The 24,657-nt window shown below is 45.1% G+C and overlaps 1 protein-coding gene across 15 annotated transcripts in view; it reads right to left on the bottom strand.

Annotated features, from left to right (window-relative positions):
- Positions 1–24,657, bottom strand: part of Dnmt3b (DNA methyltransferase 3 beta) — a 98,700-nt gene that overhangs the window by 44,505 nt on the left and 29,538 nt on the right. For 4 of the 15 annotated variants that reach the window (XM_050151050.1, XM_050151051.1, XM_050151049.1 and 1 more), the window contains 19 exons: positions 24,175–24,300; positions 23,436–23,630; positions 21,981–22,139; positions 19,792–19,899; positions 18,923–19,067; positions 18,480–18,539; positions 16,784–16,906; positions 16,608–16,652; positions 14,551–14,630; positions 14,197–14,309; positions 13,649–13,835; positions 12,789–12,873; positions 11,920–12,065; positions 11,495–11,585; positions 11,127–11,275; positions 10,217–10,302; positions 6,742–6,811; positions 6,132–6,250; positions 2,895–4,381 (listed from right to left, as the gene is read on the bottom strand). In XM_050151050.1, the coding sequence (XP_050007007.1) occupies positions 4,240–4,381; positions 6,132–6,250; positions 6,742–6,811; positions 10,217–10,302; positions 11,127–11,275; positions 11,495–11,585; positions 11,920–12,065; positions 12,789–12,873; positions 13,649–13,835; positions 14,197–14,309; positions 14,551–14,630; positions 16,608–16,652; positions 16,784–16,906; positions 18,480–18,539; positions 18,923–19,067; positions 19,792–19,899; positions 21,981–22,139; positions 23,436–23,630; positions 24,175–24,300 (2,229 nt within the window). In that variant the 3' untranslated portion in view covers positions 2,895–4,239. The other 11 variants (XM_050151054.1, XM_050151061.1, XM_050151052.1 and 8 more) reach the window with 10 other exon arrangements.

Here is a 24,657-nt window from a genome sequence, read left to right on the forward strand (position 1 = left end):
TTTATTTATTTATTATGTATACAATAGTCTGTCTGTGTGTATGTCTGCAGGCCAGAAGAGGGCACCAGACGCCATTACAGATGGTTGTGAGCCACCATGTGGTTGCTAGGAATTCAACTCAGGACTTTAGAAGAACAGACAATGCTCTTAACCTCTGAGCCATCTCTCCAGCCCCAGGATTATTTGTTCTTAATCTCTCACAAACTATTACTACAAGTTCTTTTCCAGGGTTCACTTTCTGCCCACAATTTGTCAATTTCATCATTATTAAAAAGTACTATAATTTCTGCTGGGTGTATTTCTGCTAGTTGATGAAGTCTCAATTTTCCTTTTAGAATCAACTCAGAGACCTTTCCACACATTTTTAATTTTTAATTTAGTTTATGTGGTAAAAAGATCCATTCTAAGGTAATACCTTCCTTCTGTATTAAAATTCCTGAAGGGAAATACTTGGAGGGTAATAGGATCAGAATGTAGTTAAGATTCAGATTCATGGGCTGTAGAGATGACTGAGAGGTTAAGAGCACTGGCTACTCTTCCAGAGGTCCTAAGTTCAGTTCCCAGCAACCACATGGTGGCTCACAACCTGTAATGAGATCTGGTGCCCTCTTCTTGTGTGTGCGCATATGTACATGCAGGCAGGACACTGTATACATAATAAATCTTTAAAGACACTTTAAAAAAATTTTAACATTTATTTATTTATTATGTATACAATACTGTGTGCATGCCTGGAGGCAAGAAGAACCTCTGAGCCATCTCTCCAGCTCCCTTAAATTTTTTAAAATGCATCCACACTATCCACATGTGTAATTTGCAATTTCTCTTCAATCAAAGCCAATTCTCTCTCAGCTTCAGCTGATAATTTCCTGGGACTATTTAACTCCTTCTCACCCTCTGAGGTTTTGACCAAATTACTCAGTTCATCAGGACCTCTCCCAGTAGTGGATCTCAGATATGAAATGTCTCCTAGCAGTCTCTGAAAGTAATGAAGAGTCTGCAATCGATCTCTCCTAAATTTGCACCTTTTGGGGTCTAATTGTTGTAAATTTTTCTTTTTCTTGGAAAGGTACAGTGAGGAATCAATCTTTTAAATCAATAACTATAAGAGGCCATCCTTTAGGTAATAGAGAAGGCAAATGAATTCCAGACTGTAGAGAGCCCATTGGCTGAATCACCTTATTCACAGCTCTTAGATTTGTCACCATTCCCTGTTTTCCATATTTCTTTTTGACAAATACAGAATTCCAAGGGCTGCTTGGTTCTTCAATACGCTGAGCATCTAGCTGCTCCTATACCAGCTGTTCTAAGTCCTGAAGTTTCTCTGATGTTTAAAGCCATTGTTCAACCCATACAGGTTTGTCTGTCAACCATTTTAAAGGTAGGGCTATTGGTGCCTTTGATAAATGAGCAGCTGTTGTGTCCTCTTATTGTACAACCTTAATGGTTGGTGACTGTTTTTTTAATACCTTATAATTTTCCCAGAAACATGTTAATTTGTGGCTTGGTCTAAGACTGGGGGAATGTTATCTGAGTATTCCATTACTCTAACCAATCATATCCCCACATATACATTGCTATTTTAGCCACATATGGCTTTAATTTTCCTTTCTGTCCTTCTGGCTCTATACATTCAACCCATCTTGTGCTGTTTTAACTGAAATGAAGTTCCAACTACGTCCTGAAGAGGTCAATTAGATGCCAAGATTCTAGTACTATTGTTACATCTGCATCTGTGTCTACCAGACTTTCAAAGACAGTGTCATCTGTTCTTATTTTTAAATTTTGGTCTTCCATTTATAAGATTGCCAAAATACTGTTTTTTTCTGAAATTTTTGTTATCTTCTATAGCTGTTCTATTAACAAGAGCAGTATGGTCTTATTATAAACTTTAGGCTCCTAAATTGCTCTCGGAAGGAGTTACGTCCATGACTAAAGGAAATGACTAAACCGGATTTGGCATGAGGTCCTGTGGAGGCCCCTCAAGGTTTCCCAATGCAAAGGGTTACCTTGAATGTCCCTTTTTTTAAAAATTTTTTTAAATATTTATTTATTATGTATACAATATTCTGTTCGTGTGTATGCCTGAAGGCCAGAAGAGGGCACCAGACCTCAGTACAGATGGTTGTGAGCCACCATGTGGTTGCTGGGAATTGAACTCAGGACCTTTGGAAGAGCAGGCAATGCTCTTAACCTCTGAGCCATCTCTCCAGCCCCCTTAATGTCCCTTTTTGATCTACATTCATTAGTCCAATAATTGTCCTTGCCACACATTCAGCATAATCCAGAGGGAGGTGCATTCCATTTGAATTATAGTTAAAAAAAAACATTGTTTCTTGGAATGCCCTGTTTATAATCCCTTTAAGGTGACCTTGCTTGTCACAACGGAAACACTTGGCATTTTGATTTTTCTTCAGACCTCTGGAAATCACCTCTCCTATCCAAGGATCATGATGGTCATGAGATGCAATATTGATTGTATCTCAGATCCACTCCTCCAAAGTGCTGATCTTGTCTTTAAAAGCCTAATTAACCTTTTGCATAGAGAATTAGCATTTTCAAAAGCAGAGACTCAATTTTATTTGTCTAGTTTTTGAATCTGGTATCATTCTCTTTGCTGTTGAGGTCAATCTTTGTAAGAAATTTGTGAAGATTTCTTTCAGTCCCTAGAGGACTTTAGTAAAAAACTCAATTTTATTTCCTACTTTTTCAATTCTGTCCCAAGGTCATGTAAGATCTAGTAAGTTAAGGTCCCACTCACAATGTAGCCCAGGCTGGCCTAGAAAGAATTGATGCACCTTGCCTGGCGACAGGAATAAAGACTAGGATAGTAAAACCTGCCCAGATATCACCATGCCGTTACCACACAGAAGCAGATGAAGACACATACAAGATTAGAGAAATACAATTTTAATCAAACAGAAAGGTAAACGTTAGGCATCGGTTATCTTTCTGCCTAAACAGTGAGAGAAACTGTTGAAACAAGGCCGTTTCCCAACACTTGTGACAATGCTCCAGTTTCCAAAAAAACCTTAATGAAAATGTTAAACATGAAAATAGAAGTCTGAGAGATGTAAAAAAAGTGTATAAAAAGCCCAAATGTGTCAAGGTTGTCCTTTTTCTACAAAATAGCACCAGTAAATAGAGTAAAAGGTGTTAAAAGCATCGCGAGAGCATTTCTGAAATGCAGCTTCTCATCTCCAGGGATGCCCTAAAAGAATCCCCTTAAAAATACAATGTATCATGGGGTAAAAAGGTTTTAAAAATCTCCAGAAGATCAAAGTTTCTCATTGTATTTTCCCCATCATCTCTTAGATAAGGGAAACAATGTGCTTTTGGCCCTACTTCTCAATAAGTATTAGGGGATCATACTTATCTGGGGACCTGAGCAGGTGGGGGAGGGGGCTCATCCTTTGGAGAGAGGGAGTGGGAAATAGTTTAGCTAAGCTCCCTCCTTCATGTCCCTCACACATGGAAGAGGGGCCACCCCGCTTCCTGAGCTCAAAAACATTCTATTCCAGTCTTCTTGAGGATTAGCTACACGAGCCCCTGCCCAGGGAATCTTGGGGGAAATAGCCCTGAATGTGATGATGACATCATCCCTGCTGACATCATCATCATACTGGGAAATGCTACAAGGCCAACAGGACTCCAGCCCTTGTACCAAAACAAGGGGAAGGTGCCATTAAGACTTAAGTCATAAACATCACCCTTTTCCTCTTCTACTATCCCTAGGGAAAATTAAAAAACACAAAACATAAAATCCTGGCCTCTTGACCTTGTTCATCTGAGCCCACATTGATACTAACGTCCTCTAGCAAATGGGAGCACAGGTGATTTAAAAACAAAATCTCAAATGATTTTGCAGCATTAACCTGAGTACTGGGAGAGCTATCATTTTGGTATCTTAGCATCACGTCTGACTGATTAACCCAGGAGGGAAAAAAAGCCATCTTGCTACCTATTTCAAGTTTTAAAGTTTCAGGATAAGAAAACATGAGCACCATGTTGGGCTGCTCTAAGCAGCCAGGTCTGAGCTGTGCACGTGGAGAGAGCACCTTGGGCTCCCCTGCAAGGGCCAGGAGGCTCTGCTCCCACAGAGCAGGAGAAAGCTGAGGTACACAGTGAGGTGAGGCCCCAAACAGGTGAGCTGAGAAAGGGGAGAGGTGAGGTGACTTCAGGGAGGGGGTGATTCTGGGGACCTGGCTCAGACCAAGAGCACCCCAGCCCTGGGTAGAACTATTCACATGCAAAGTAGTCCTTCAAGGGGGCAAAGAGGTGTCTGATGACTGGCACACTCCAGGACCTTCCCAGCAGCTTCTGACGGGCACCTCGGCCCATGTTGGACACGTCTGTGTAGTGTGCAGGAAAGCCGAAGATCCTGGGAGAGAACAGAGTGAGAAGTCACCAGGTTAGAAGGACCCAGGTCCCTAGTACACCAAGAACAACTGTGTTCTGGAAGTCAGGCCTATGAAAGCTACCAGCTTCGCTCAGGACTTTTAGACACAAAGGAACCTTCTAGACTACCAGTTCCACTAATAGCTAAGAACACTTGCTCACAGCTGATAGTGACAGGAAATCAGTGCTGTGCAACTTCACTGGGACTGTGCCCCTGTTCCTCACAGGCCATGGTATGAATTAACCCTTGCTAATCTGCAGACATGTGTCTAGGACATTGTAGCTTTAGAGCCTGTCCTAGAACTAGCTCTTATAGACAGCTGCCTCGAACTCACAAAATCCACCTTTCTCTGCCTCCCAAGTGCTGGGATTAAATGTGTGCGCCATCACTGCCCAGCTGTAGGACCATTCTTAAATGCATAGTGTGAACTGGTCTATGCATGATCACCAGTCAGTCAGAAGGCTCAAAATATAATGAGAAGTCAAGCAATTTGTTTTCAGGGCGAAAAAACAAGAGACAAGATTTTCAATGGCAAACAGAGGGCTCACAGATACCAGGTCTTTCATAGTCGCCAGCACACATGTACATATATATAGCGCTCTCTCTCTCTCTCTCTCTCTCTCTCTCTCTCTCTCTCTCTCTCTTTTACACACACACACACACACAATCACTCTCTCTCTATCCACTCCCTCAAAATATTAGAGAAAAATAAATCCAGAGCTTGCCTAAGGAACTTCATCAACGGTGTTAAAGAGGACAGAAAGACTGAATCTCAGTATCGCAGGCTTACAACTGCTCTAAAGTTAGCTGTAGGAATTCAACACCTCCAGCCCAGGCCTTGCTATTCCTGGCATCTACACAGTACCAATCACACCTCAACGATCACATTAAACTGAAACTCTCAAATTCCAGTACAAACCACAGCATGGACACAATTACAGTGTCCCAGCCTTGGCCCAGGGACCTTTATAGAAGAGGACGCTGAGATTGCTAAGGTGGATAATATCCTGAGATTGTTTCTGGACAGAAGAGAGCGGATGCACACATAAACTCCCAGTATTGTGATGGCAAGTACCAGGCCTGTAGCAGATCCCAAAGAGTGGGGGAAGGTGGAAATCCCAGTACTAGATGAAGCCTGAGTGGTTATACATCAGGGCAGAGCCAAAGACAGCTGGGCAGCACTTGATGAGTAAATGGGGAATAGCAACATCTAAATTGGGTGAGTGGGATTGGAGTGGAGAGGGATGCAATGTAGTTGAAAGGGTTATGTTCAAATCTGAAAAAGAATTAATTGTAAAAGAAAATATTACTTGGGTCATGGTGGCTGTCATTTATAAGCCAGGCATTCAGGACACTGAAGCACAGAAGAGCCTATAATGAGTTCGTTCTCAGCCAGGAGACCAGAAAAGAAATAAATATGGAACATTAACATCTTCATGAAATAGTTGCTACTTATATCTGGAAGAGAGGGAAGGTAGTGGGGCACTGCCTTTAATCCGAACACTTGGGAGGCAGAGGCAGGCGGGTCTGACAACAAAGGTAACAGATCAGAGAAACTGGAGAGAGAAGGGCCCAGGAGGAGAATTCTGGGGATAAACAGGAGTTTCCTCAGCCTTCTTATTTAAAGGAAAATTTGGGACAGGAAAATATGAGAGCAATGCAGGCAGGTGTCCACCATCCTGTCTCTCACCCCATTTCCCCCTTTCCTGTCTTTGTTCCAGATGCAGCTCACCTTTCGAGCTCAGTACACCACAACACATCGTCCTGGCCATTCATCACTACAGGGAAAAGCTGGTTTTTCCCCTGTCTGATGGAGTTCGACTTGGTGGTTATTGTCTGTACTTTCTTTAACTGGAGAACAAAACAATATCGTGGGGTGAGCGCAGAAGGCTTCCAGTGGGGTCAGGCTCAGAAGCATCAGAGGGCAGAGGACTGAAGGCATGAGTCATCGATGAGGTCATGAAGAGCAGAAACCATCCAGACTCAGAATGGCCACCAGAGCTTGAGCATCAGGCCTTTGCTTTTCACAGACACAAAGGAGAAGGCTCTGAGGCCTCACTGTGCATCTGTGACTTCACAGCACAGCCTTTGGCAGCAGCATCCGCCACTGTCCTTACTGCAAAGAGCACCTGCAGCACAGCCTCCCTGCCTCCAGCATCACCGCCACAGAGCGCGGCTGGGTCTTCCTGCTGGGGTTGTTACTCTGAACTTGAAGAAGAGAGGAAAGTCTGTGGGGAAAGGGACCCAGCACCAGGGGTCTGTGAGGGAATGAGCAGGAGCCGTGTGCAGAGAGCCCAGGTCAGTTTTCCAGAAGGTGCGGCACAGCCCGCTCAGCATCTTACCTTTGCTGTCCTACTGAACTCCAGGCAGTCCTGCAGCTCGAGCTTATCATTCTTGGAAGCTATCACGGGCCTGGGAACAGCCAAAACCCGTTATTCTCCAGCATCTGCCCTGTGGGTCTACGCTAGAGACCTCACAAGTCAGGTGAAGAGAATGTAGCTTTTCAAATAAATTTCAATTTTTTAAAAATGTGTAGGAGTGTCTGCATATGTTTATTGGAACAACCCGTGCAGACAGGGCCCATGGAAGTGAAAAGAACTGGGGTTACAGAGTTTTGAGCTGTCATTTCTGCACTGGCAATGGAACCAAGAGCAACTCCAGAATCTGCTTCCTCAGTGCACTTAGGTAATATCCATGTCACAAACCTTGGATGAAAACCATACTAGTGAGAGCACAAGGCTGTGCCTAAGTGCTTTAAGACCGTGCCCAGTACCCACACACAGTATAGTGTTGCTACTGATTGGCATGCATCAAGGAGAACCAAGTGCTCTGCAAACCAGGAGTGCCCTACTGCTACACATAGGCAGCACTAACACCCTGGTCTAGATCACCGTGAGCATCATCACTAGGAGACATACACTACTAGGGATGGCTAGTAATAGTAAATGCCTTCTGATCTGCAAATGTGGATGCTAATATCAAGAGCTGTGATTCAAAGTAGAAACCTTTCCACATCTATACATAGAAGTCATGAACTACAGCAGCCTCATTAAAGGACCCAGATACCGAGATTTCACAATGGAAGCAGTTTAGTTAAGGAAATCACATTCAGCCCTGAGAGCCTTCTAGCTGCCCAATGACAATTCCCATTTTCTTTTAAGGTCTTCATGGGCCTAACCCTAAGACCAAGGGAAAAGGATCAGAGCAAGCCTAGATCTGTATAGATTCAAAGATCCACACAAACTTTCAACATAGGTAGGAGCTTCGTCAAGTCTAAGCCCAGGAACCAAGACCAACATAGAGCTTTCAGGTGTTTGTAGCACATGCATGCTCACACAGGCACACACATAAGTATAAAAGTACAAAGTATAATTTAAAAAAAAAAATAAGGATTTGTACAAATCAATGTCTTTGATGGATGATAAGCCTGCAGATATCAGTTAGTGCATTCTGTCTCTGCCTAGACCTCAACTGCTTCATCTGTCAAACCTGACTCTTCCTCTCATTGCCCACATGCTGACTACACCTAACAACTCCTTTGACTCCAGTGTTTGACAGCCTCTTGGATTGCGACTAATTCGCCACTTCATTTGTGTCTTTCTTTCTTACTCTTCTTTTCCTGCCATCAGACAAATGCTTATTATTTTAGCAACTTCCCATGACTTCCAATGCACTGTTTTAAAACAGAATTACTTACACATATGCCTATAGTTTCTTTCTCAGGTGTTCCTGAACTAGGAACATTGAATTTGAAGCTTATCTTGGGAATCCCATTGACCCACAATCCAGAGGCCATCGTTCGGCATTGGACGTTCATTATTCACATGGTTGCATTCCCTCTGCTCTGTGAAGGAGCACTCTTGTCCCCACTCACATTGGCAAAGCTGCATTCCCAGTCTTGAACATAGCCACTGCCCTACTCATCTTGTCTACTCCACAAGAGTCTACCATTGAACGAGCAACACAGCACAGCAGCAGTGAAAGGGTTTGACGGCTGGGTAAATTAGCACAGGCTATCCCAAGAATGAACATGGTATGGTACCCAATAATTCAGCAAGCTCCAGTGATTAAGTGACCAATAATACCTCCTACAAACAAAACTGGTCTGCTGTACTACAGGCTCCTCCCACCTCTAGCCACACTATGTCACCAGATCCCTATGCAAGTGTTTCAGACCTTATGGTGAGTCAAAGATGGTTAATACCATCTGATTGTGCATCTTCATTAGCAAGGTCTTGAAAGCAAACGCAGATGAGCTAAGAAGACCTCTACAAAGTGAATTGCTTGTGTATAAACTGCCTTGAGTAAAAAAAACTTGATTCATAATAAAAGTATAGGAAATCTAGACTGAGAAATCTAGAGAGGTAGATTCTGAGCTATCCATAAAATAATAAATTTATTTATTTATGTTTGTTTATCTGTTGTATTGTGAATGTATTATCTGCATATGACATGCATACTGGGCTCGCCCAGAATACAAGAGGGCATCAGATTCCATGGAAAAGAACACTAAGACCAATTAACACAGGTAAGTGGACACCATCTTGTGGAAAAATTGCACCCTACAGAATGGGAAAATATCTTAACTATACATTGATAGAGGGTTATTATCTAGACTATATAAGAACTACAAAATGGGGAACAGAGATAGTAAAATAAGTCCTCAAAATATGACATATAATTGCCTGAGAAATTCAACCTGCCTTATGAAAGTATTATAGCTGGGAGACGGTGACACACGGCTTTAATCCCAGCATTTGGGAGGCAAAGGCAGGCGGTCTCTATGAATGAGGCCAGCATGGTCTACAGCACTAGTTCCAGGACAGGCAAGGCTACAAAGAAACCCTGTCTCCAAAAAGAAAAAAGAGAGAGAGAGGGGAAAGGAGAAAGAAAAAGGGAGGGAGAAGTAAACTGAGGGAAGAAAGACTGACAGACTTAAGTGAAAAAGATTAAAAAAAGACAAAGAAATATTATAACTGATTTTATCTCATACCAGTCATGATTGCTCTTTGTGACAAGGATAAGGGCAAAGGAAACCCTTATTCATTGCTAGAGGGCACGTAAATTGGTTCAGGCACTATGCTCAGTATGGCAGCTTAGCTTTTAAGCCTTCAATATGTGGTACATCCAGGTACACAGTAAAGACATGGAAGAATCCAGAGAAATAGGAAGTAGAATATAGAGAGAGATAAAGGGCAAACTGTAATAGGTGGATTAGGGAGTATAAGGAAGCACACAGATTACACTTTTCTGAATGGTTTGCATGTGTTACATGCAGTTCTGGAGCCCTAGGATGACAGGAGGATCTGAGAACATTTGTGTTACAGATGGCTGTATAGCACCATGACTCTAGGAAACAAACGGCCAATAAGCTTAGACTGAGCTTAAAGACTGAGCTGTCATTTCTCCAGTCACCACGCTAAAATTAACACCTCAGCTCTGTCCCCAGGACCCACTTCACCTCAGGGGCCTTTGACATTCAAAATTGCACTGGTGGCCTTAGCACAGCAGAAAGAACAGGGAAGCTTCACAGTTCTCAGACATCATGGGGTCCTTGAGAAACATTCCCCCCTGTTGCTAGAGCAAGGCAGTTGCCCAAGAAGTCCTGCTCCAGTCGTCCAAAGGATCCGAAAGCCAGGCCTTTCTAGACAGTGCTTTAACATTCCTAAAGACAGCTTCTTATGTTGTGGTAAAATTATTTCATTGCTATTTCCTAACAGTAATATGGCTCCTGCAATATCGCCCACAGGTGAGAAGCACTGTGGCAGTGGCAGTCAGACCTCGCCGTCTGTTACCTGTCCCTCTCAGGGTTCGTACCTGTTCATCCCGGGCAGGTTGCCCCAGAAGTATCGGGCCCTGTGAGCAGCAGAAACCTTGATGGCATCGATCATCACTGGGTTACACTGCAGGAAGAGAAGGGGAGCTGCTGGAGACACCCCAAGACTCAGCTTGAGCTGTCACTCAGCCCAGGTGTGACCTGGCAGGTGACAAGCCTTTCCTACCTAAACAAAAGGTAAGGAGACAGACAGTTCCCGCCCAGAGGCTGCTGGAGAGAACAACACAGGAAGGAGGGTCAAGAGCTGAGGATTAGACCTGCCCACATTGCTTCATGTCAAATTTATGTTTGCAGAAGGTTGTGCAGGCAATGTATGCACACCTAAACAAGGGTCCAAGACAGCCCTATCACGTAGGGTGGATAAGCTGTAAGCCAGCCGTGGTAGTGCACACCTGTAATCCCAGCTCTCTAGAGGCAGAAACAGGAAGATTAAAGAGTTCAAGAAAAACCAATGGTAGGTGAGACCATCTTCAAACAGAAGAAGAGAGCCAGCAGGATGGTTCAGCAGGAGTGACCAGAGTTTGATTTCCAGAAGCCACATTGTGGAGAGAATGGACTCCAGAGTAATCCTCTGACCTTCACACACGCAGCCTGGCAGGTGTGCCTGTGTGCACACATACAAAATAAAGCTTAAAGAGGAGCAAACCAAGAAAGGGAAAGACAAAAGCCTACTCATTTCCCCACAGCCCTGACAACAGCCATTGTCAATGCAAATAAGATAGGAGAAGGGCCACTAACAAGGATGGGGTGAGCTAAAGGGATCAGCTAAGTTGAAAGGGCCTCCTGCTGTTCATCCTCAGATCTAGCCAGTACCCTCCAACCAGGAAATCATTAAGCAGACTTTAGAGTAAGGGCTGCATTCCCTGCCTGGGTTCCCCTGGGTTCACTCACCGCCAAGAATCTGGAGATGTCTTTCTTGTCATTAACCTTCATGGCCACCACATTCTCAAACATCCAGAAGAACGGACGGTTGTCGCCCTCCTTGGGGCGTGTATAATTCAGCAAGTGGTAAAACTCAAAGAAGAGCCGGCCAGTACCCTCTGTATTGGCAAGAGGAATGGAAAACAGAGTTCAATACAAACCGCAACTTTCCAAGGACACGGCAGGAAAGAAAAGCCTGTACCTGCTGTGCCCTGGAATGATGAACAACATGATCCGGCCTAGGCTATGTACGAGCACGGCACCCTTGCAGCCTATTCCAGATGAACTCCCACTGCTCGGAGTGGCTCTGAGGTCACCATCCCAGGGAATCGACTCACCATATAGGCCTTTCCTGGCAGGATTGACATTGGAGAGGTCATTGCAAGGGCTTCCACCAATCACCAAGTCAAAAGGGCCCCACTCATCAATCTGAGGGGAAAACACAGAGGGATAGGATCTTGAGGAAAAGAACTAAAACCTTGGATTCTGTGGGAAACTTAAAAAAATATCAATTCAAAAATCATCCTTTGTCACCCCAAAATATCTGACCCAGATACCTCAATGCTCTTGCTTTATCAGAACTAACCAATCTTGAATTATACCTCAAATTGCCTTTTGCACATTTTCTCTGAACTACTCACAGCTTCTCCTACCTGCACCCTGAACCTGAGGAACGGGGACAGTGTGGCATTAGACAAGGAGGGCCCAGGGTATAGAAGGATAAGGAAGATGAGATGAACTCCAGGAAAAAGGTCACCCTCACATTTTTCTTTGTGATTTTCCTGACGTCGTTCACATATTTGATTTGGCCTTCATGCTTAACAGTTCCCACAGCGATGGACTCGGCACAGACTTCGGAGGCAACATACTTTTCCACTTTGATACCCAAGTCTTTGAGCACCAAGTACCCTGTGGGGGATCAAACAGAAATGTGAGGCCAAGAGGCCAAGTGCAGAGCCGTGAGCCCCACAGTTGATTTCCAGAACCCCAACCCAAATGAAGATCCCCTCACTCCATTACTGTCATTTCAAGAAATCTGTGGCCGACTCCAGAGGACATCACCGCATTGCCCATATAGGCTATGCTCATTTCAGGTATGGGGCATCTCACAAAATGGAAAGGAACCAGGAGTGAGGAAGTGTAAAAGTTAAAAATGCAATAGCTAAGAAGCATGTACCTTTAAAAAGGCACCAAGAACCCTGCAGGAGCCACAGCAGACCTGAGAGGGCTGTGCGTGTTAACTGAATCCCGTGCGCACACAAACTGAAAACTAGAAAGGAGCCAAGACATTTGTGTGTGTAGCCAGGAAACTTCCAGATGCTTGAGCAGAGGGAAAACAAGTCAAACAAGAAACATGTCCCTTTAGAAAGGGGCCAAGGAGGGAATGTGGCCGGTAGAGGAACTTGTCACCATGCCTGATACCTGGGTAAACCGCACAGGACAGTTGTCCTCTGATCTCCCCACGTGTCTACGGGGCAAATGCATGCTTCCTGTCACACACGCACATAGAATATTGTGAGAAGGTGCAAAGGCCATGGAGTGGAGCAAGAACAGGCACACGTGACATCCGGGTTACTACTGTTCTCAACTGTCACGGGGGAGAGACACCTTCAGCCTCCTGCCTCAACTCACCTGTCGCAATTCCATCAAACAGGGACAGGACTCTAATGGGTCTCCTCCTGGCTGCAGGAATTGCTGGGAACACCTTGGGCGGCTCCTGCCAGATAAGCAAAGAGAGAGTAATCCCTCAGAGTGTCCATCTTCCTCCTATGCCCAGGGGCTTTGATAGGAACTGGTAAGAATGTATCTGGCACAGGCTGGCCATTCTGTCCTCAGATAGGAGGCACAGCTGCCTCCTACAGACTCACAGGCCCAAATAGGGAGCTTGAGTGGCAACTGCCAAGGCCTCTAAGAACAGCAGATAAACTCCTACGGAGTGGGAGCAGCTGCCCTTGTCTCCCACAGCTCAGACATATCCTTCTTGTTCCCTGGTCAGAAGGTACTGGAAGGAGGAAGTGTCTGCTAGAGGTGTGGACTAGCAAGGGTTGTCAGCCTCTGGCAGGCATGGGCTCTTAGCCTCTGGCAGGCACGGGCTCTCAGCCTCTGGCAGGCATGAGCTCTGTGAGGTACAAATGGTACAGGGGAGGTGGAATCTAGCTGTACATTCCCGGCTGGCCTTGACCTCACTATTTAACACAGGCTGCCCTTAAACTCATCACAAAACTCATGGCTCAGCTTTCTGTGCTGGGACCTTTGTCGCCATGCCTGCCACTATCACCTTTATAGGCTGTTTTGACACAGGATCTCACTATATAGCCTCGACTGGCTAGGAACTCACTAAGTAGACCAGGCTGTCCTTGAACTCAGAGATGTGCCTGCCTCTGTCTCCTACAGTCAGAGATCAAAGGCTGGACTCTTGCTCTTACAGATGTACAGGATTCCGCCTCCCAGGGACTGTAATTGCATGAGACTGCACAGAGCCTCGGGCTTACAAATTCCTCGAGGTCAGGGTCAGTAGTGAAGAAGTCTTGCAGGCGCGTGTTCCAATCCCTCCTGCGCCTGAGGACCCCATGGCAGCGCTGTGGGAGGCACATATAGCAGCTCCAGGGTTCCTGCAGCTTGGCATCCTCAGCTGTCCCTGTACCCACCAGCACCTCCAGACACTCCACACAGAAGCACCTGTACCAGAGTATGCAGAGAGAATGGGCATCGCGGTTAACAGACATTTGTCCTGCGGGCCCAGTCAGTTCCCCAGGGCATGACCACTCCGCCTGATGCTCAGCCGCCTGCCACCGTGTGTTTTGAGCTATGCGGTAACAAATCACTTCCTGAATATGAATCGCTCAAACTCCCTTCAAATCTAGACCCTTGCAACAGAAACCTCCCAGGGACATCTGTCCTGAGCCCAGCAGTAAGTATCACTGCAGTCCATACTTGTGAGAAGATCCCACAGATATTGTTTGTTTCTAGCTGCCTGCAGGAACTGTGGGGTACACCGGGGATCCGAGGCCCTCGTCCAGCCCCACGGAACGACACTCACCTGCAGCAGCTTGTGTTGCTGCACAGAAGCAGCTCGCGGCCCTCGCAGCACACGGTGCAGTAGGACTGATAGCCGTCCTCATCGTACATGTAGAAGAGCTCCAGGAAGCGGTCCTGACCGCCAGAGAGAAGCACGTGAGACCACAGACCTGACCTCAGCCAGGCCTGGCTAGCAAGCAACAGTACATGAGATCTGAGTTCCTCATGGAGGGCCTTCTCTGCTGCAGTACCTGTCCACCAAACAGAAAGTGGGGGATGTGCCCTGGGAAACTGTTTACTAGGGCCTGGAGCAGGGACTGTGCTGGGAGCCTGGGTGAGGAAGGAAGGAGCAGGAGGAAGAGGCAGGCAGACTTACCCGGCAACTCTGACAGAGCCCACCCTCAAAGAGGGGGTGGAAGGACACAGGGTTCTTCCTACCGCAGGACAAACAGCGGTCTGCGGGAAAGATGGGGTGTCAGAGTTTACGGATACCAAGGGCCTAACATCAGCAGCTCAAGCCTTGAGCCTTAACAATCTAAAACTCTGCCTAACCCAGTACTAAGTCAATGACTTTTTTCTATGTTCAATGATGTGTTTCAATGTAACTTTTACAAAATACGATCCAGAGGTTTGTCTAAAAGAATAATACCAAATACCAGAAGAACTACCTACAAAAGAAGTTAAAGTAACTGCCTTGGATATTTGTAGCTCATACACTTCGTGGACATCAAGTACAGGCAGTAATGTTAACTGGAATTTGATTAGCAGATGACAGGAGAAACCCTACCAACGAGATAACATTATTGTGCCTTCAGACTCGAGGTTTCTCCTCTACCTTGAAATAATCAGTGTATTTTAACTAACTGGGTCCAACACCAGTTCAGAATTCATTTCTTTGTATCCTTGCACCCCAGCACTTGGAAGCAGAAGCAGGGGGTACTCCTGGACAGTCTGAGTTCAGGATATCCAGTGATAAGTAGAGTCTGGCAAGACAGGCAAACTGACAAGATAGATTGACATAAAAAATGTCACTAATGAATAATAAAGCTGACCAAGACCGTTTGACTGTGAGGTAGTACAAAAATACTGTCAAAGAATGTTCTGAATACCAGCTCTCCCAGGATGAAACAGACAAAGGGTGTGCTTCTCATCGTTAATGGATGTCACAGCTGGAATGTGTAGATATGCTTGGTGCAAGGACTTGTACATATGCAAATGGGAGAAGCAAGTTCCATTTGGGCGTCTCGTACCATTTTTCCTTTGTTTTCCTGCTCAGTGTGTGTGTGTATGTGTGTTCACACTGCATGCTTGAATGAAGACATCCCCATGACACATGTTTAGATCATAGTACAACTTCTATCACTCCTGTCCCTGAAAATATTCTCCCACAGATTCTCTTGTATTGACCTGTCAGCCCCGTAACTCCCTATAGAAGCCCTATGATTGTAGAAGCAGGCTTGGTCATTTCTGGGAAAATAATCTGAGGTCCTTACCCTTGAAATAGGAGCACATTACCCTGCACCATTTTCATGAACCCTTGTCTCTAACAGAGGGTAAGCCTATCTCCATCACATAGGGCAAAGCTACTGGAACAAATGAAATTGTGAAAACACTGTTTGCACCAAGCGGTGGCAGGGCATGCCTTTGATCCCTTTGATCGGAAGGTAGAGGCTGGCGAGTTTTGAGTTCAAGCCAGCCTGGTCTACAAGACTTCTAGGTTTCAAAGCCAGAGATACCCTGTCTCAAAAACCAAAAAAAGAAACGAGAGGAAAGAAAGAAAGAAAGAAAGAAAGAAAGAAAGAAAGAAAGAAAGAAAGAAAGAAAGAAAGAAAACACTGTTTACTCGGTCTATGTACTCACAGTGTCAAGAGGACAGCCTGCAAGTCTTCTTGACCAGGTATTATTGTAGTCAGTCTTACTAAGACTTCTCAAGCCCATTTTGGCTTTTTTGTGTGGTTTCATTAGTAACAAAAACAGGGCATTGAACAAACAAACATTTCCCAGGTCTAGGGACATAGTTTCTCACTCGCTACTAAGCAACAGTCACTAAGGACTAAGGAGAAGAAAGTTGGGAAGGCAAAGAGTTTCTCACACATTCAAAAACTCTATTAGGTTGGTGCTGGGCCAAAATGAATGCAAGGAAAACAAGTTCCTGGGACAATGGCAAATGGCTTGGCCAAAATGGTGCATCTCGGTAACCTCAGGACACTACTGTGATCTCCCTGGTCAGTAACCTCAGGGCAAAGTCACATTCAGTTAAAAATAGAAGGAAATCATATTACTTGGTCTAATAAATTTAGGACCACAAGGAGCAGGAGTGGTCCTGATCTAGGTCAATGCCCAGGGCTCTGGATTAAAACCATGAAGAAAATCAAAATCTGGCTAAGGCAAGCCTGGAGCACCCAAGAAGGGAGGACCGTGAGACAACAGTACCTTCTAGACTGACTTTGTTATTGGCAACATCAGAAGCCATCCGTTCTGTGGAGGAAAGAGGAACAGGTGTGAGATGAGGTGGGGAGTCTCCTTTCCCACACAGCCATGCACCTCTGAACCCCAGAGCAGTGGTCCTGAGGACCTGCTGCTCCTGCTGCTGCACCCCCCAAATTCACCTCGGCTCTCATCATCCTCTCCTCGGTCTTTCCCGCCATAGCTATTGGTCTTGAGGCGCTTGGGTGGGGGACAGTACTCAGCAGAGGCAGAGTCGTTGGTTGTGCGTCTTCGACTTTTGTTCTCTGGAAAGTAAGCAGACAGACTTGACCAAAGGCTAAGAGACAAGGCAGGCCTAGGACAAGACCATGCTATGTCTGAGATCCAGCTGCATCTAGAGCAGGGGACTGGGATGGTGTAGAGAGCCCCAGAGGGGAACCCAGAGCAGAAGTCAGTTCCAAGTTCCCCCCACATGGGAAGCAGGCCAGACTCATGCTCCTGGGGCTTCCACATCAGAGTGTGGAGGAGAATCCATCCTTCTAGAGCCAGCCCTGAGCACAGTCTGACCACAGCTGGGGCTGAATTCCTACAGTGACGCCCACAACAATGTCCAACGGGAGCATGGAGCTATTGGGTATTTGCATTGTCAATAGGAACGGGATTTCTTACTGAGAATCACGTCCAAATTATCAAGGGATTCAATAGAATTGACTTAATGGAATCCACTTTAGCTAATGTTACAATTAGTTAATATGGTGATGTCTATAAACCAATATATCTTAAGACATCACTAAAAAACTGAAATCTAAATTTTTATAATAATTTTGAAAGTAGATAAATGTATAAACACTAATTTCAGTTATTCCATAACTAGAAAATTATTAAATTGATTTTTATTGCTGAGTTTGATAGTCCATGCCTTTAGTGACAGCATTCAGAAAGCACAGACAGGGAGTTCAGATCACCCAAATCTACATAGAAGATTCTAGAACAGTGAGGGCTACCGTCAGACCCTGTTTTAAAAATATATTTTTTTTAAAGATTTATTCATTATATACACAATGTTCCTCCTGCCTGTACACCTCCATGCCAGAAGAGGGCACCAGATCTCATTATAATTGGTTTTGAGCCACCATATGGTTGCTGGGAATTGAACTCTGGAAGAGTAGCCAGTTCTCTTAACCTCTGAGCCATCTCTCCAGCCCTTAAAAATATTTTTTAATGTGGTTCACATTCTAGTGTTTTTATATTGACTCATAATACAAATTATTAAATATGACTCCTCCAACTAAGAAAATAATTTTTTCTTCTGTGACAGGTTTTTCTGTGTAACCCTGGCCGTCCTTGAACTAGCTGTGCAGGCTGGGTCTTGAGTTCTGCCTGCCTTTGACTTCTGCGTGCTGGGATTAAAGGCATGTTCCACCATGGTCTGGCAAGGAAATAAAGTTATAAACCCAACAAAATCTATAAGGAGGTGTGATGACACACTTCTATATCAAAATCTAGCCTGGGGTATATGATGAGGCCCCGTCTCTAGAAACTTCTAAAAACATGGTCACTGAGAAAGCCAGTAGAGACTATAACCCTGAACAAAGTCTCCATATTATCTTAAAAACACCAAAATTCAAAGAGCCTTTGATGATAGAGTGACAATTACCAGTGCTCGTACATGTCATTAATATTCAGAAACAAGAGACGGTGTGATAAACAAAACAGTGTAGAAGGCTGTGCACCCGTGGTTAGCCTGGGGTCAGTGAGGGTGGGGAGTGAGGGGGAGGCAACTTAGGTGACTTGATTCTTCTCCAGTAACCCTGTGATGCCAAGAGATTGAAAGATAGAGGGAGGAAAACAGAACCTTCAAAGGTGGTAAGTGAATACCGTGTCTCCTGCGCTCTAACTTCCTACTGCCTGAACGGTGCACCTTCGACTTATTAACCACTTTTGCAGGAAAACAAAACAAAAGCATTATATTAGGGGACGTTCAGGTACAACCTTGACTTTGTTCTGTGGAATCATGGGTATATTCAGGGAGATAAGAGACCTGCCAAAATGGCAGGTAGCAAAATGTATTTTTTTTTTTTATTTTAAGTAAGAATGGCCACAAAGGTAAAGGATAAATTTGGACATGTGGGAAAGATTAATTGCACACCCGCGGCAACAATATGGCCAGGGAAGCCTAACAAGGCAGGAGTTGGCCCTCAAGTTTTCACAGGTTTTAACAGAACTGGGGTCTATAGGGTAACAAGTAGGCCTTGCTTGCTTGGCCCAATGAGAATGAGATGAAGGCTATGTCATCCGCACTGATATAGATTCACTCCTACCTGGTTGCTTGTTGTTGGGTTTGAGGCCCTCAATGCCAGTGGGCTTGAAGCCCCCATGGGCCCATTCCAGCATGGGCTTCAGCTGGTCCTCCAGTGAGTCTCCCGGGCTGCTGGGGAAGGTCTTGCCAGCTCGCACCCTGGCTCTCTGCCAAGAAACAAATAAAGGCAACGTCTGTCCATGAATGGGAGCGAGCCAATGAGGTATGTGCCAGGGTGAACCCAGGGATTCCTCCTGCTGGGGCCTGCATTCCCTGAACACTGGTGTCTTTCAGAGTTGGACAGCTGTCTTGGGCTGCATTATGAGAAAGGGATCTGCTTTTGAGAAATAGAGACATCGTGACCGAGATATTTTCAGATCCCTAAAAAGAGATTGATTAAGCTGAGCAAGTTGGGCAGTAGTAGCACATGCCTTTAATCCCACCACTTGGGAGGCAAAGGCAGATGGATCTCTGTGATTTTGAGGTCAGCATGGTCTACAGAGAAAGTTCCATGAGTGGCTCCATAGCTACCGGGAAATCCTTTCTCAAAAACGAAAGAGGAAACTGTAGAAGCAAGGGTTTGGGCTGTCCCATCTCATCTCCAGAGTTGTCTTCTGCAGGGTACAGCCAAGCTCTCAGAATGCCAGGGATCCAGAGAACTGGGACCTATTATTTAGGCACTTTTCGAAGTGGAAACAGGGCTATTCGGGCCAGAGTGAGTGAGGTAAACCAAGAGCCTAATGATTCTCGGGGATAAAATGTCTACAACTATAGTAAGAGAAACTGTCTCCTCTATGCTTAGAAATCCTGTTCAGAGCTTGGTAAAGAGCCCTTTTTAGTAGTATCACTATGCGACCACAGAAGCCTAGTTAGCACCCACACCCATGTTACCTCCAGAGTGTGGTATATGGCTTTCCTATAGGAAACCAGCTTATTGAAGGTGGTCAGGTTAAAGTGCTGGCTGAATAGCCCCAGGGCCATGAGTTTGTCAGCAGAGACCTAGGAGAGAAAAATAAGATTACGATCAACTCACATCTGAGCCTAATGTGCACTAGCTCACCCAGAGCCAATCTGGTGACACCTGACAGATGCCAGGACTGAAACATGAAGGGCAAAGGAGAAATCACACACAGAGCAGACTTGGCAGCTGAGAAACTCCAGATGTGGATAAGAAGGATAATTGAAGCAAAATTAGATCTATCCTGTGGCCCGCCCATGTGTGCATACAATTGTGTGAACAGCGTGAACGTCCCTGAAACTGTCCCTGAAGTATCTGAACATGGTCTTTACCTTCGGGGTGTACGTGGTAACTGTTGACTCCCAACCAATAAGTACTCCCTGTCTCGATCACTAATGGCAACCTGACTTATGCAGATAAAGAAATGTATTATGGGTGGAATTCCTAACGAGTGCAAAGATATAATAAGGTGACTCAGGCTACTTATCACAATTCTAGGACATATGGGATGTCACAGCAAGCAGCACTTACTTTCATGCTCTGGTGTGGCCACCATGGGTGACAAGTGCCAGATGCTCTAGCCAACGTGAGTAAAAAGTAAGGCAATGAGTGTGCTAAACAGGTTCTGGGCAGGTCTTGGCCTTTTCTCTGGACCATGGCAAATTGAAACTATGTCCTATAACCCACCATCTCCATGACACCCCTTATTGCCATCTGGACCCTTTCTAGAAGTGAGTAATTATGTCTCACTGACTCAAAACAACCACAATGTCCCTGTTTCTTTATGCTTCAGAGACATACACCAAAGCAACAAGTCCTACTGCTCCCTCTGCTGTTGAAGCTGACAATTGCAGGTAACCTCTCAGGTCAAATTGAATGTCCTATTATTCTTACTCACGGAAATGCTGGATCCACTTCAGGAAAACAGTCAGAGAATACCAACTGGTAGGGAAGAAAATATTAAATGCAACAAAGTACTAAATGCCACCTCGCTCACCTGCATGCTGTACCTTAGGAACTCCTTCCTGGGCATCAGCCTAACACTACCAGGAAATCACAAAATCTTTGCGGAGGGCTGGTTAAGGGTTCCTCCTCTAGAGCACTTGGTTAGATTCCCAGCACCCAGATGGTAGCTCATGACTGTCATTAAGCCCAGAGACAAGAACCACAGGATACTGATCTGAGGCCCTTCCTCCGGTCTCCCATGATGTACAGAAATAAACGCAGGGAAATACCTATACTAATGAAAAAAATTTTTTTCTTGAGACATAGTTTCTCTGTGTAACATCTCTCGCTGTCCTGGAACTAGCTCTGTAGACCATGCTGGCCTTGAACTCACAGAGTTCCACCTGCCTCTGCCTCCTGAGTGCTGGGATTAAAGGTATACACCACCACTGCAGGGCTGATTATTTATATATTTGGTGTTTTTGTTTTCTTTTGTTTTTCAAGACAGGATTTCTGTGTGTAGCCCTGGTTGTCCTGGAACTCCCTCTGTAGACTAGGCTAACCTCAAACTCATAGAAATCTGCTTGCCTCCCAAATGCTGGTATTAGAAGCATACGCCACTGCCATCTTTGATGAAATATTTTAAAGTAGAACTTATGTGTTTAACCGGTAATATTCAAATGAGGGCTGATGGGATGAAGAACCTACCTAGCTAATACAGTTTTGTTTTTAATGAGACAGTTTCTTTATGCAGCCTCTCTGTCTGTTTCACAGACAGACAGTGGCGGGGGGGGGGGGCGTGCCCACTGAAGGCAAAGCATGGAATTTGACCTGGCACTTGAGTGCCATGCAAATGTGGGCACCCTGATGTAAGTGCTGCTTCCCTACTTTCCAGGTAGACAGGCTGCACACACCTTGAGTCCCAGATCTCAGGAGGCAGAGCCAGCCTATTACATACACTGAGTCATAGACCAGAGAGTTACAATGAGACCCTGTCACTAAGCATAAGAATGAAGAAGTTTATGGCCGATCCAGACATGTAACACAAGAAGTGTTTTTCTTAACTCCAGTCCCAGTGCCAAACTTACTGCATCTATATACAGAATGTTGACTTCAAAGCCACCCCAAGAGAAGCAAGGCCTCTGGTAGGAAGAGCCCACCTTGCCACAGGACTCACCTCTGAAAATTTGCCGTCACCAAACCACTGTACCCATCGCATGCCGGGCATGGCCTGGCGCTTAGAGGTGGCTTTCCAGGACACCACCATAGCAGGCCACCAGGAAAATCCCTTGATTTTTCCCCACACAAGGTCACCTATTCCAAACTCCTTGTCATCCTGGAAGAAGAACCAACAGGAAGAATTGTAGTCACCAAGGCAGGTGAACCCTGACCAAGGGCAAGAAAAAAAGGCTGGTCATAAAATGATGCATGCAATTGAGAAATAGCACAGTGGTGTACAAAAAGGGGCCCAGGAAAAATTAATTTGTTTTTATGAACTTTTTTTTACTTTTAGTTGGTATGGTTGTGTCCATATCTGATTGCATGTGTGCAACACACATGTCCCTGTCTCAGGGATTGAACTCAGTTGACGCTTGGTACCAAGTGTCTTTCTTATAACACGTTTTTGTGCCACTGAGCCAGGTCACTGAAAACATAAAGAAGCCCATGGCAGGGTTGGAGAGATGGTTCAGTAGTTAAGAGCACTGGCTGTTCTTCCAGCGGTCCTGAGTTCAATTCCCAGCACCCACATGGTGACTCACAACAATCTGTAATGAGATCTGGTGCCCTCTTCTGGCGTGTGGGCATACATGGAGGCAGAACATTGTATACATAATAAATAAATGAATCTTTAAAAAAAAAAAAAAAAAGAACCCCATGGCCATCCTTGATTACATGTCCCTTAGCTAACTATAACTCCGCTTCACAAAAACCAATACAGGACATCAGTAGATATTATGAAGCAATACAAAATTTGACATTGTCCAGATACATATGCCCACACAGAGGAAGACTACCTGGTGATATAGATCAACAGTCTAAACTAGTTAAAAATGTTCCAGGCCATAAATACTGTCCAAAAATAAAGTCCACATGGTGACTATTCAGATGCCGGTGGGGATGAAAGAAAAGGCCATATTGTATTTGGAAAGTCTTTGGATTATAACTCTAGTAAAATTAACAGAAATTCATGTAGCATATTCTTATATTCCCAGCATTCGGTAAAACAAAGATTTGGTTATACAAAATCTTTTTTTTTTTTTTTTTGAGACAGTGGTTCACTATATAGCCCTGGCATGAAACTTCTATGTAGATCAGACTTGCCTCTGCCTCATGGGTTTTATATGTATGCTATGACACAATCTTACACAATCTTTTAAACATAAATAAAATACTAGGCAGTGCTTGCATGTGCCTTTAATCCCAGCACCTGGAAGGCAGATGAGGAGGATCTCCATGCATTTGAGGCCAGCCTGGAACAAAAGTAAATCTCAAGGCAGCCAGGGCTGTTACAGAGGAACCACCTTGAAAAACCAAAGTCGAGGGGGGGGGGCACTGAGTCACTAATTCTTACAGTTTTCTTTCCCCTGTACTTTGGGGATCTTGTGCACCTGGGTTCCCTTCTCAGTGGTACCTGATACTCAGTGCTGTCTCCATCTTTGCCTTCTGCCTCCAGCTGTGTAGTGTCTATGCTCTCCTGATTGATGTCCTGGGTCATGTCAATTGATGGGAAACTGCTGTTCTGAGGTGTCCCTTCTTCAACGAAGGAAGGGCTGGCAGGGGACGACCATGGCGTGCTTGCTGACGATGATGCCCGACGCCTCCGAGACTATAGGTAGAAGGACGAGATTGAGACCCATTGGCAAAGCAGAAGAGGGTACACAAACAGTACCCAACAGGTTCCCTGAGAATCAAGCATGAAAGAACAAACCAGCTCCCCAGAAGACAGGGTTACAGGGACAGGGACTGGCAGTCACTCGACCCCCAGGTAGGAGACAGAATAAACAGTAAGAGTGTGATGATGGGCAAGGACCAGAGAGGCTCTGGAAGCTGAGCTCAGAGAGGATGGAGTCTGCATAACTGGATCCTGTGCATCTGGAAACACGTGGAATATTCTGAACCTGCTGTGGTTGCCTCAAGACAGCAGGAAAAGACATAAGAGACATGGAAGGAAGACACCAGTGGCTTTCAGCTGAGCTCTAAGGTGGGTCAGAGACCTCTTGCCCCCTCAAAGTAATTCCAAGTACGATGAGTCAGGAAAGAAAGAAGCCAGAGCCTGCAAGGCAGGAGCATGAAGAAAGCATAGGTTACATCCACACAGTCAGTGCTGTGCAGCGAGTGAAGCAGATCTTGCAATCAGAGATAGGACCAACCCTGGTAGCTGGGAACTCCACGGGGTATTCCTGCACATGGCGTCGGCCCTGGCGGCCTCGGGTGATTCTGGGGGAGGCTCTTTGCCTCCCTAGCCTGGAGGTACTGTTGTTATTTCGGGTTCGCATCTGAAAGTAAGAAAGGATAAACACTGGACCTTAGGTGAAGGGACTCAGGGGAACCAATGAAGGCTCCCAAAGGTTCCTTAAGACAGCCTCAAGTTGACCTGAAGTGAAGAAGACAATTGGATATAAACATGAGTCCCATGTCACAGCACAGATTTGACTACCTGGCAGCAGCACATAGAGACTAAGCAGTTGTTTGCCTTAAACCAGTATTTCTCAACTTTCCTAATATAGTTCATATTGTGACCCCCCAGTCATAAAATTATTCCGTTGCTACTTCATAACTGTAATTTTAAAGGAGTTGAGTAGTAACATAAATATCTGGTATGCAGGGTTATCTAATGTGTGACCTGTGTGGAA

The sequence above is a fragment of the Alexandromys fortis genome, unplaced genomic scaffold (genome assembly GCF_014885135.2).
Source record: "Alexandromys fortis isolate MF-2015 unplaced genomic scaffold, M_Fortis_MF-2015_v1.1 scaffold_27, whole genome shotgun sequence".
Taxonomy (NCBI): Eukaryota; Metazoa; Chordata; class Mammalia; order Rodentia; family Cricetidae; genus Alexandromys; species Alexandromys fortis.